A 12639-nucleotide genomic window follows, 5' to 3' on the forward strand; every position below is an offset into this window, starting at 1 on the left:
TCAGAGGGTCGGTGGTTCGATCCCCGGCTCTGGCTCTGCTAGTCGCATGTCGATGTGTCCTTGAGCAAGACACTTAACCCCCAAAACAATTGCTCCCGTAGCTGTGCCTACGGTGTATGTGATAGAATCTGAATTGTAAGTCGCTTTGGATAAAAGCGTCTGCTAAATGACTGTAATGTAATGTACTCTAAATTACTCAAAAAGGTTTTTATAATATAATATAACCATTTGGCAGTACCTCTGTGGCTCACTAGATGGCGTTCTGAGGCTGACCAGTGGGCATACATGCACGTGAGCAGATGGGCATCCCGATACACATTTCTGTCGCCAATTACAAGCTAATCCGCCGATGGAGAGTCGGTGGCTGTAACGCAACAACAAATGTAGCAATGAAGCTAGCTAGCAAACATGAGTGTAAACAACGCACGGTTGGGAATATTACAAAAGTTGGCTTTGCAAATGTTATACAACGCCAAAAAAATGCATTCAATACTTTTGACGGACCTCAAGGATACACACAATGCATTTTGGTGAGTCACACAGAATATAAACATGACTTTGGTTTGTTTACAAGAAAGTTCCACACGGAACCTTTAAGCCATAATAGGGACTAAAGGTTAGAACGGCTGTGATGCTTTCAATAATGAACTAGCAGTTAATAATCCAATTGGTTTTATGGTTGTTCGTATGAGATCAAATGTGGAATTACTTAAACGCACTATGTAATTCATAATTTAAACAAATAAAGTACACTAACAGGTTATTTTTGACAGATTGTATTGTGATGACACCGTTAGATATGTGAGAAACACGTTCACACAAATATCCTGTATATAAAAATGCATATTATATTCATATATTTTGGTGTTTTAGGACCAAATTTTTTTTCTATGGAATATACAGTTTGAGCAATCTATGATTCCAAAGTGAGAAGCAGTGTTTGTCATAAGTCAGAGTACTCTGAGGTCAGACAGCAAGCCAGAGTCAACATCATGTCATTGATCCATATGACTGCTCGGTGACATGCTCGACATGTTCTTTCTGCAGCTGTCAGACGGAATCCACAAGCCACATCCAATTACTATAGCAAGGCCACACGGCCTAGTGTCCTCCCACTTTCATCCCCAAATCTCATAAATGTTGGCACTTCTCTGGCTACTTTCGCTTATCCGAAAAATCCGCTTCTTGTCACTTTCCTCATTCCTGTCATCCACATCTGTATGTTGCCTCCACACGAGGGGATATCGTCCGTCCACACCATCTCTCCCCACTAGTACTCCGGCACCAAACATGTCCACGGCCGGGATGAAAACAATGACTAATTGTTCTAACAATGAACCCTCTTTCAGTGTTTACATTGCTAAATAATACCTCCCTATTCAGTGATGTAAAGGCTTAAGTAAACCAACCACCGTACAGCACCGTCAATGCTTGATTGTAATCTTAGCCAATGGGGTTGAAGGGCTGGAAAGGTGGGCCAATAAGTAATTAGGAAAGTTCAGGGTCATGTTTTGGCCAACTCCTCCAGAGTCCTGTCCTGTGTGTAACCAAATTCGAAAAAAAAGAAGAAAAGAAAGCTGCATGACATGTCTTTTTTTCTCCCCGGCTTGCCAACGCAATGGTTCCGATCCGACCGCTAAGTGTTTGAAATGCTGGCTCCAGGTCAGCGAGCCAAAGTTATCGCTGGACATTGGCGTGATTAAGTACTCGCCATATGTTCCGTTGGGAATACTTATATACTTACTCGGTCTTGTTGTCCCACCATCCTTTCATCAATTAATATTGACATCTACCCTTCTTGCCCACTGTAACATCCTTAAATTAATGTCAGCATTGATCTATCTGACAAATGCCTATCTAGCTTTCCATCTATCCCCCACGCTGGTCATGTTATGGTGACATCATGCACATGTTACTCACCAGGCAGTCTGTTCATGTTGACTCCCTGGGCAGACAGGCCGATGCCCATGTACCTGCACACAAGAAGAGAAGGAAAAATTCAAACTTTAGTAGATTTTACACAGCATGCACCAACATTTAAACATATCCGTGACCACCCCAGGGTATCAACGCTTAGGTTGGGTTAACTGTGAAATATATTCAGATCAGCATCAGGCAGACGTAACTTTGAACACACCGTCTCTGATCTCCTTTCTTATTCCCCAACATGTGAACTAGTTATGGCAGAGTGAGCTCCCTCAAAAGGGAGAATCGTCACATCAAAAGTGACAGCGAGCGATGAAAAGCTTAAGGGCCAGCGGTGACGTCATAAGTCCGTCACACGAGGATAAGCGTCTGGGCTGCATCCTTTCCGTGTAAGAAAGCTTACGCACAGCGTAAGAAAAAAAACAACCTTTTTGCCCAATTGAACGAGTCATCAATATTGTCAGTTGAATGTGTCTGGCACAGTCTCGGCTCGCTTTGGCACATGCCGATGTCATCGCTCAAATCCCAGCAATGACTTATTTCTTGTCCGAGCCGAATGGACGGCCCTATTCACAAGTTTCCTGCTTATTCCTCAGTGACATCTAGGATGTAAGAGGAGGAAGAGACACGCAGTGACACATTAGTCAACTGGAAGATGTTTTTAAGGAAGTTGTCGAATAAATTGAAGTGAGGGTGAGACAAGAACTGTGACGCAGAGTGACAGGAATAAGTCAGTATCGCGCCAGAGAACTGTTTGTCTTGGGGCGATTTCATAATTTGGTCTGGCGTTATAAAACAAGACAAAGTGTTCTCTGCTATGCCATCAGCTCTGAGAGGCTGTACTTTGAGCTAAAAGCTAACATCAGTTGAACATTTTCTATGTTGGCCTTAAATTAAAAGTTAAGGGATCACCACAGATATTACAATTCACCCTGAGGGGGGAAATAAATGTCTGCACCACATTTCACTGGAATCCATCCAACAGTTGTTGAGGCATTTCACTGAATAATTGATATTTCTTATGGTGGCGCTTGAGAAAAGTCTTGGAATCACTTAAGAAGGGTTTATCTTCTGCGGACAATGAACATTTTTACAAAATTGTGTGGTTGTTGAGATATTTCACTCGATTAGTAAAAACTTTGAGCTGCTGTTGGTGCTAGACAAAAGGTCAGGATAAGACCAACGTCAGTAGGCCTCATCCTCTGGAGACCATGAATTTCTGCACAAAATTGCATGGCAATGCAGGTCAACTAATATCAGCTGGGTCCTAAAGACGCTAGCATGGCAAAACATGATAAGGATTACCCGGGTGATGAAATCATTAAGTCATCACTAAAGCGATTGAAGCACCGAGAGATATTCTAAAAGGATAGAAACATCAGATCACCTAGACTTTGCTTTGTATCAGATTACAATCATAGTTTCGGTCAAACTAAATAAATCTGACTGAGCCTTTGACCAATTCTTCAAATGCAAGTGTCCAATCACTCCAGACAGTCACACCGGTGCTGTCTGGTGTTTTAACTCAAGTCGCTAAGATGCTTTGGAAGGCTTTCCATTTACAGCTGAGGTAGCAGTTACACATACAGACACTCCCACAACACAGTTGTCTTTTATACCACTGGTTTGTTCTATTCGCACTGAGGTGCTCAACTAGAACTGAGGAGTGTTAACAGTATATTATGCAACCTGAGACTATTGCTGGGGAGGATGGAGGAGAGTTTTGGTTCCCAGGAGAAGGAGTACAAGTCAAAAAGTGAGTTTTTAAAGCCAGGAATGAGCACCTGGCAAAGTAATTGCAGAGTCACTCGTACAGATCAACAACCACAACAAGGCCAGCAAATGCTTAAGCTAAGGGGCAGTAATGTCGCTTTCTGTACAATTTAATTCAGTTAATTCAAGAGCAGGGCATGATGTCAGCTATTCTGGCTGCTATCTTGGAGCAAACAATGCCTGGATTGGTTTAATCAAGGGGTAAACATTGGGTTAGCACAGAGTGTACTCGGGTCAACATACGAGTACAAGCAATAGCGTGATCAATCTGTGAAACCAGATGTGAACAAGATAGTTTTTGAGGGGGGGGTTTGCACTAGTGCCTGCAGAATACTACTAAGATTTATTTTTCTAATAATAGTTTAAAAAAATGTATCATCAAGAACCACTAAAACACGATTAAAATTCGACATTGCTTCTCTGCTGTTTTTTGATGTACATTTATAATTCATGTTTCTAGAAATAACTGGGCCAAATGTCGCATTTGAATAATTCTGGTGCGTCTACACAGAACCTCGACAGTCAGGTTATGGCCCTCAGATCTGATGGGCCAGGGCACCACTTTTGGGTTGTAACGTCCCTATTTTTCACCGACACAGCAGATGAGTTTCAATGTCCGCCACTGTTAGTGCAACTCTCTTTCTGTCGTGGCACTAAACTGTTTGGAGAACAGGACAGCTGATGCAGATATTGGCAACGAGGCTGAAGCTGCTCTGATAGTGGTTGTGAGTGAGTGTTTGGCAATGGACTTGGAACAGTCATATCAAGATTGCTGTTTTTTAATGCAGAGTCAAGGTGAGGGAAAGGCTGCTGGAGCAAGTTCACAAATTCACGAGTCATCACGGTGACCCCGGGATGACTGACCTTACCAAAACAACCACAGGAAACAAAGTAAGTACACTCTGATAAAGTGATGTTTGACACATTAGGGAGGAAAATAAAACCACAGAACTCCAGACAGACAGTATCCACCGGCTTTCTTCTCGAGGGAACAAGTGTGATGCTAACTTCCGGGTTGGCCTACAAAAATACGTCACCCTTGCACCACTCTATCAACCTTAAACAGTCTATCGTGCTTGAACAGAGTCGTATCTGCTTACCCGTCTCGACCTTTGCTGACAATCTTGACCTCAAAGTAGTAGATCCCGCAGGCGGCAGGGATCGGGTGTGTGGCTCGCACCGAGGCTGCGTCCTTGTGGTTCTTACCGTGGCCTGCAAGAGGAGAATTACAAGGTGTACGTGAACCACATGGCAACATCATTTCATGTAAGAAGTCAACTCTTCTAGGAAATGTATTGTCAAGGTTTAGGGTGGCATCGAGTTTCTTCATCTGGAAAGAATAAAACCAAACCGTTGACAAAGTGGCATTAACCTGCCATTAACAGTTTTCCTTCACTCGCAAAATGGCGCTTTAGAATAACGTTGGAAATGTGACTGCTGATTCTGTAGCAGACAAGACCGTTTCCCCAAACATGTTCGGTTGTTGGCTGAGTTTAATTCCAAAGCCAGTGGAGGGAAAGCCGACTGCTCGTGGAAAAAAAATAAATAAATCTTTGTTTTCTCATGGTATGATATAATCTTGTAGCAACTGTTTTTGAGCATCTTTAAAATTGTTGTGTCTCGCAAATCTAACTGCAGCTTCAAACTCTTCCTCACATGTAGCAGTGGAACATTTAGAAAATAATGGAATTTCTGCTTCTTTTTAAAAAGAAAATAGACTATATCCCTATTCGCTATGTGGACATTTTATGCATGTTTTTTTACATTTCAAAACTCTTGTGTGCCGTGAACTTAACGTGACTATAAACACATGATATGACACAAATCTGATAATGCCTTTGGTTTTCCACTGATTTGCTCGTCTGAGCTTATCTCATCTGATGTTCTAGAGTTGGTAAATGTGATCTATCAAGAGCTTTTATTTTTCCATCCCTGAGCCTTTGTTTCACGAACAAGCTCCTCTTTGTCATACTTCGTTTTCTCCGACGTCATATCAATCCACAGATCAGACACAGTCTCATCTAACACTTTGACTTGATGCACCGGGACCTGCAATAACTTCTAGTGATGAGTCATAAGCTCACAGAGGACTCTTAGTACCCCCATACTTTTCCTAAGGTGACTTTTCTACAATTGCATTATAAGCGACATGGATTTTTGTGCATGCGTACAGATAATAGACTTTACATACAGTGGTAAATGTACTGTCTCTGGACCAATTAGATTCAATTAGATTCAAGCACAAACAGTCAATACTATCTGTCATCCTATATTCAGATGGCTGCTTATGCAATCCCTCGGGTCATATGAGAGAGAGACAGAGAGAGAGAGAGAGAGGGAGAGAGACAGAGACAGAGAGAGAGAGAGAGGGGGGGGGAGAGAGAGAGAGACTACCGTGTTCAGCAGCATGTTGTGTAACTGCCATCTAGGCTCTAGAGTAAACATGTGCATCTCTTTCTGTTACATGCAAATCACACCAGTGACTGACTCCGCCTCTTCTGATAAAGTCATTGTAAGCTCCGTGTGTGTGTGTGTGTGTGTGTGTGTGTGTGTGTGTGTGTGTGTGTGCGCGTGCGCGCATGTATGAAATGTAGATAGGCTGTAACCTTAAACGAAGCAGCAGCTGGCTGTCAGCAGACACCTTGAGGCTGTTGCCGTGTGTGTGTGTGTGTGTGTGTGTGTGTGTGTCGGCTGGGAACATACAGGACATAACGTTATGATCAAATGTACTAGTTGACTGAAACCAAGCTTAGTGTTGTGTTCTATATTTAACTATGACATACTTCACTTTTTTTGGGGAATTTGATGTAACATTTACACTCATCACACCGAGTACAGTGCTTACAGGAGATCGATTTAATGCAACCGTTCCCCAAAACCGTCATCATATTTAATTAAAGTGCATTAGAATTTGCAGAACGTTAGCAATACACACAATATAAACATATGCTTGACACGTGTGTGTGCGTGTGCGCGCGCGCGCGAGCGAGATTGTCTGGTCCGATGGTCACAGCAACATTCGTGGCGTTTATTTTTAACTGCTCCTTGTGAAAATGAGTCGCCAGTAGGCCAGCAGGTCTCCCTACTGCTGCATAGATGGGTAGGGGACATGCTACTTTCAACAACAGCTACCCTTAAATGACAGAAACTCTGTTCGGGTGTTTTAGAGACGTGAACCTCCAACTACAACAAAACTAGCTACTGCTACACCAGTACTCCAAATTGCAACCTTTCCATGAAAATGCGAACTACTTAACTGAAATAAACTGTCCTCTTGAGAAAGCAGGCTCTCAGCTGTTATGTGACATTGAACCGCTCTACTAGAGGTCAAGGATCGAAAGGTTAATGTCCCGCTCTCACCCCCGCAGCACAGTGAGGCCGTAATTGCTTACTAGGACACCAGTAATCACATCCCGGGTTCTGGGCTTGATCACAAGCAGGGGGGAAAGTGCAAAATCTATCGGTTCAATAACATCAAGTGCAACAAAGGCCACAGCGCCACATTGTCCTCTTCCTCTTCCCGCCAGCAGCAGCAGAAGAGTAAAAAGCACTAATACTCAGGTCTGGCCGTGCAGTGCAGGGTAACATATTGCCCGTTTGTGTACACGGGTATGGTCAGCACTTACAGTGCAAGATATTAAGAATTGTTTGGCCCGAAACACAGTAGGTATGCCACACAAAAAATACCAACAACAACTGACAAATACACCGAAATACACTGCTCGTAACATGCTGGTGCAAACGGTTGAGTCTGTACAGCTCTCACCGAAACCCACTTCCACCGTACAATAGAAAATCGAGGGTAGCCAATCTGAACACGCAAGCTAACGGTATGCCATCTATCCAGTCTGACTGTAATTGGTGGTTGGTATAGATGGCTAATAATATTCTGTTGCAAAGAGAGATTATTATTACAGAAAGGCATTACGGCCAAAACTATGAAAATAAGTTTTAAACCATTTGAAGACCCTACACACTGTTTTCACCTATGATCCCTGATTAGACCTCTCATGACTACATGGGCGTGGTACAAACTATTTTATCATACTATTTTATTCATACAACTTAAAGGCAGGGTTGGTAATCTTTCTTCACATTTTTTTTTGATATTTTGTTGAAATTCTCAATCATCCTGACATCAATCAATCAATCAATCAATCATAACAAATAAAAATAAAAAAGATCTGGTATCTGTGGCTGTCGCAGGACTGTAACGGCCCGTCCAATCGTTTTATTCAGGCTGCCTGCCCGTCTACCTGCACGTATTCTGCCTGTCTACACTCATTACCGGAGTCTGGCTCAAGCTGCTAGATTAACAGCTGCGAGTGCTGACAATAGTCATGTTCGTTGTTTACGTTCATCACGATAATTTTGGAGGAGTGTCTTTGGAAGGAGGCCTGAAGGGACGGGCTTGTCAGTGTTGCCGTCTTGGCGACTTTCTTGCTAGATTAGCAACTTTTGGAGCTCGAGCTGCTACTTTTATTGAAGAAGGATTGGCACATTTAACCTTGGATACTTTTTGAAATCTAGCGTAATCTTGCTAGTTTCTCAAGATTACCAACCCTGCCTTTAATAAATAATGAAAATTAACTGTATAAAGCACTTTCACCCACAGTGCTTAGCACACACCTATGGGGGTAGAACTCAAGGTGGTGGCTTCCTGACTGGGAGCAATCGGGGTTCAGGGTCTTGTTCAAGGACACAGCGATACATGGGCAGGCAGAGCCGGGGATTGAACCATCCACTATGAGAAGATAATAAAACCCGCTCCTGAACCACAAATGCCCTCCGTAATAGTAGTATGTGGACTTTAGATACCTCATCGGATCCCCATCAAAGATCTGCCAAACTTAAACCTGAGTACAAGATTGGACTCAGCCAGGATCGCTGTGTGAATGTGTGGGGCCCTTTCAAAACTGAAATGTACCTCGTCTATTGTAAAAAAAAAAAAAAACGCTTCATTCAAACTCAATAGAAACCAAATAAAACTCATCACGACTGTCTTGTCTTGGCACTGTTAATACGATCCCCAACTCTGGTTTGGTCAAAATAAAGTCTTAATACAAACCCTTAATTCACCATGTTAGATGCAAAAAGAAACAGCCTTTATGCCCTCCTCAAACCTACCAGACTCCATTAATAAAAACATAGCAATTATAACTCGCTGAAGTAAAGCAAACTTCATTCATACTCAACAGAAACCAAATATGACTCATCAAACCCGTTTTGGTTAGCCTAGCCGTTTTACTTAAAACAATCACTAACTGTGGTTTGGTTTGGAAAGGAAAGGCATTTAATATTGGGTGTTTTAGGAGCGCGGAGGATACACACATGCATCCTTGGAATTCTCTTAACGAGGACTCGGCGCTCGGTAGAAGTCAATTGGAACAGTTTTTCGGTGGCATTCGGTGAGCTAGCGTTCTTGAAATTCAGCCGTTGAAGGCTCTTTCCTTGACTTTGGGAAACACCCATAGTTTAAAAAAAAGTTACCGTAGCTAAATACAGCGGTCCCAACCCTGTTTCATCATTCTTTCACTCCACCTACAGTACCCACTTCATAAAAATGCAATGCAGCCACAAAGAAACCTAGAAAAAAAACTGCCATTAGCCATAATTTTAATGAGCACACGGCAACGATTTCTAACTTCTAGCAGTGCTCGAATATTGCTTTTTGTTTCTGCAGTACCGTTTCTCTTTGACTCTCTGTGTGAAAGTAGGACTTGAACAAGTCCAAGGTGTCCTGAAGGGACAGCTCTGGGATTATGGGCCACTGGGGCTGCTCCTATGAGCAATTAGGTCCTTGTATAACTGGACCAGAAGCTTTGTCCTCACTCTTGGCACCTTGTCAAGCGCTTTCTCAGTAGATGACTCTATTGTGCTTGGTCATTCTGTTTGTGATTTTTATTTATTTTTTTGTTCACAAGGACAGATTTTTAAGGCATAGCCAAGGATTGGCGGATGTCCAACCCTCTTTGTTGACCTAAAGATTTCATGTCAGATTTTTTTCCAATAGATGGAGTTGTCAGTTGCTGTAGCTTTGTCAGGCTGTGACCTACATCACTTGGGGAGGTTTTGCATCAGAGTGGTTCGGATGAGGGTCAGCGTCTCATGGTTCGTGTCGTAAGAAGGGGAATTATCCCCGACAGATTTGGAGTGAAGTGCTGCCACAAGTGCAGGAGCTTAAGCTGCATTCATTGATTTTTGTGGGACCCTTGGGGGCAGCGCAACACATTGTAATCCAAACATGTGCATATCATTGACCTTAAGAAGTTGTTCGCAAACAATTTATTATTTACACATGCAGCAGAGCAACTTTACCAATAATGTTAGGTTGTGTCCATCTTTAGATCTGTTTTGGAGTGACTCCTCATGGAAATCTGGCTCTTTAGCTGCTAAATGCTCCCATCCAGTTTACCAGCTAGTTGCTAGTCAGCCATTTGGTTCTGGGCAGGTAGGAAACAGTGGGTCTAAAAGAAGCTATTCATTATCTGTAACCTCTTATCCTATCCAGGGGGGGGGGGGCTGGAGTCGATCCCAGCTGATATTGGGCGAAGGCGGACCGGTTGCCAGGCGATCACCGGGCAATTTAGAGACTTCAATTAAACTAAGCTGCATGTCTTTGGCCTCTGGGAGGAGAACCTGGAGAAAAAACACACTGACACAGGGAGGACATGCAAACTCCACACTGAGGGGCCTGGCAGCCCGGGATCGAGCCCCTCTAGCTGTGAGGAGACAGCGCTAACCACCACATACATTACAGTCAAATGATTGTCAATATAAAAAATACTGATTAAAGCAGCTTTAAGTACTTCACTTATTGCATTGCAAAGCCTTTGATCGACAGTTATATCAACACCTGGCCAACAGCGTGTGGTTGCTGCTGCGTCTACCATCCAGCGACAATGTTGTGCATGTTGAATAGGCAACAGAAGGGCGCAACACCTCTGCTCCTACTAAAGACTTGTACTATACTAAAGGTTGCTACCATCGGTCCAAACTCTTAAAATCATCATACAGCTTATTAGGATTAGCATGACATCGCCGGAACAATTCGCAAATGCAAAATAGTTTCCTCTCAGTTCCCTTTCCATTTCCCAGGGGGCGTTATCGGTGGCAAAGAACAAAATGCCTCTGGACGCAATTGGATAGAGCTTCAACCAATCAGAGCAACGCAACATGTGACGTAGCGCTGAGCTACCAGGGACCAGTGAAGATGACCAATCATAACATAGCAGTACCAGCCAATCAAAGTATATTTGGGCGGGACATGAGGCAAAACAGGTGGGGGAAAAGGTAGAGATCAGCTGGTATATCATGAGTTGGTGTATGAAACTTTTGCTAAATCCTGTTGGAAGTTCAGTAAACACTAAGCTTGAGAAGTGTGGGTGATTTTTCTTCTTTTAGCAAAAACATACCATGCAGTTCAATGAAACTGACGCCATTGCGGCTTCAACAGAAAAGTTTCACATCAGCAGCCATCTTGGTTGTTTTTTAAAATTGCCTTAACAGCGCTCCTCTGCACAGCCATCGTCTCAAACACGCCCTGTGTCCGATAAACGGTTGGGATTGGCCAGGCTGCTGGAAATCTGTCCAAACTAATTTGTCTGGTTCCCAGATATTAGAATGTGTTTTCAGCTTGAAATAGATTTAATGATTAGCAACATGACATGATGAGCAAGGTTAGCTAATATCACAAACTAGAAACTGGTTCAGGCCAGGTCATCAAACTTAAGTTGCTCCAAGCCCATTTCTGTTGCTTGATATGTTCCCTGCTGGTGATGTTTAATTCAGGCAATTCTAACTAATAATATTTGCTCCCACATCTCTACATCATAATAAAGCAGAGAAATGGCCAGAGAGCTACAGTTTATGTCAATAAAAAAAAAAAAAAAAAAAAAAATGATGTGCACTCATTGGTGTTTTCATAGCCACTAAGTCAACATGTTTGCAGTGTTTATTTATGTACCTATCTATTGAGACTGGATAAATGAATCTGTCTGTGCACAAGCAGGACTGCGTAGACACGGTGTGGCCTTGAACAGAGAAAATTGGCACACTGGTCAAAATAGCATTCAAACCACAAGGGTGAGGGAACAGAGCAGGAGCTAAAACTACCAGGAGAGGAATCATCCTGCACACTCCAGAATAGACCTATTTATACATCATCCCTGAACAATTGTGCTGTGTCACATAATCTGGGCATTTCTCATAGACATAAAGACTCAATGACCTACATAAACAACCCTAACATGACATGACACGTCTTATCTGCAGACATACATGGGCCCCATTCATCATTCTGTGCCAATGCCACAGCTGTGACAACTGCATGGGTAATTCGAGACAGAATGCTAGGATCGCAATAGTATTGATTATAATGGGAGGCACAAGAAAAACTATGTCTCTTTTTGTCACATTTTCAAAACGAATCAATAAAAGCAGCGTCCGAAATCTACTCCACTGATAAAACCGAATGTGGGCTTATATTAAATTTGGCCACTGTCTATATCAACAGCGGGGATCTGATCCATTATGCATCAAATAATCTGTGGGTTTTATCTGACAAAGTCTTGATTTTAACAAACACCAAAAAAAAAAAAAAGAAGCCGTCCCTGCTTTTCACAAACAGCAGGGCCGTCACTACATCTGTGCCAAATAAGCTTTCCAAAATGAGTTACACAGCCTGCCTGCATCCTCTGCATGTTCCACTGATGTAAACAGCCAACAGGGCCCACAGTGGCCTCGCGATGCCTCCGTGGGGATTTTTCCTAGCCTTAAATGCAGGGCTAGCTAGTGGAGGGGGGGCTGCCCTGACGTGTCGCCTGACGAAAAATAACAGAGCAGGCAAACGACTGTGAACAGGACTTCACATAGAGTCACATTGTTTTGATTTAGGAGCTGGAGCTGGAGATATATATATATATATATATATAGATATAG

At 42.8% G+C, this 12639-nt stretch overlaps 1 protein-coding gene across 1 annotated transcript in view; it reads right to left on the reverse strand.

The window, feature by feature from the left end:
• Positions 1-525: 525 nt before the first annotated feature.
• The window catches only part of LOC116398925 (ran-binding protein 10-like), a 13733-nt gene continuing 1619 nt past the window's right edge, over positions 526-12639 (reverse strand). Inside the window, exons 2-3 of the mRNA XM_031875681.1 lie at positions 4800-4911; positions 526-1973 (exon numbers count right to left, since the gene is read on the reverse strand). Of these exons, the coding sequence (XP_031731541.1) occupies positions 1913-1973; positions 4800-4911 (173 nt within the window). The 3' untranslated portion in view covers positions 526-1912. The remainder of the gene's footprint in view (positions 1974-4799; positions 4912-12639) is intronic.

Source organism: Anarrhichthys ocellatus, unplaced genomic scaffold (assembly GCF_004355925.1).
Source record: "Anarrhichthys ocellatus isolate YVR2014 unplaced genomic scaffold, GSC_Weel_1.0 scaffold93, whole genome shotgun sequence".
NCBI classification, from domain to species: Eukaryota; Metazoa; Chordata; class Actinopteri; order Perciformes; family Anarhichadidae; genus Anarrhichthys; species Anarrhichthys ocellatus.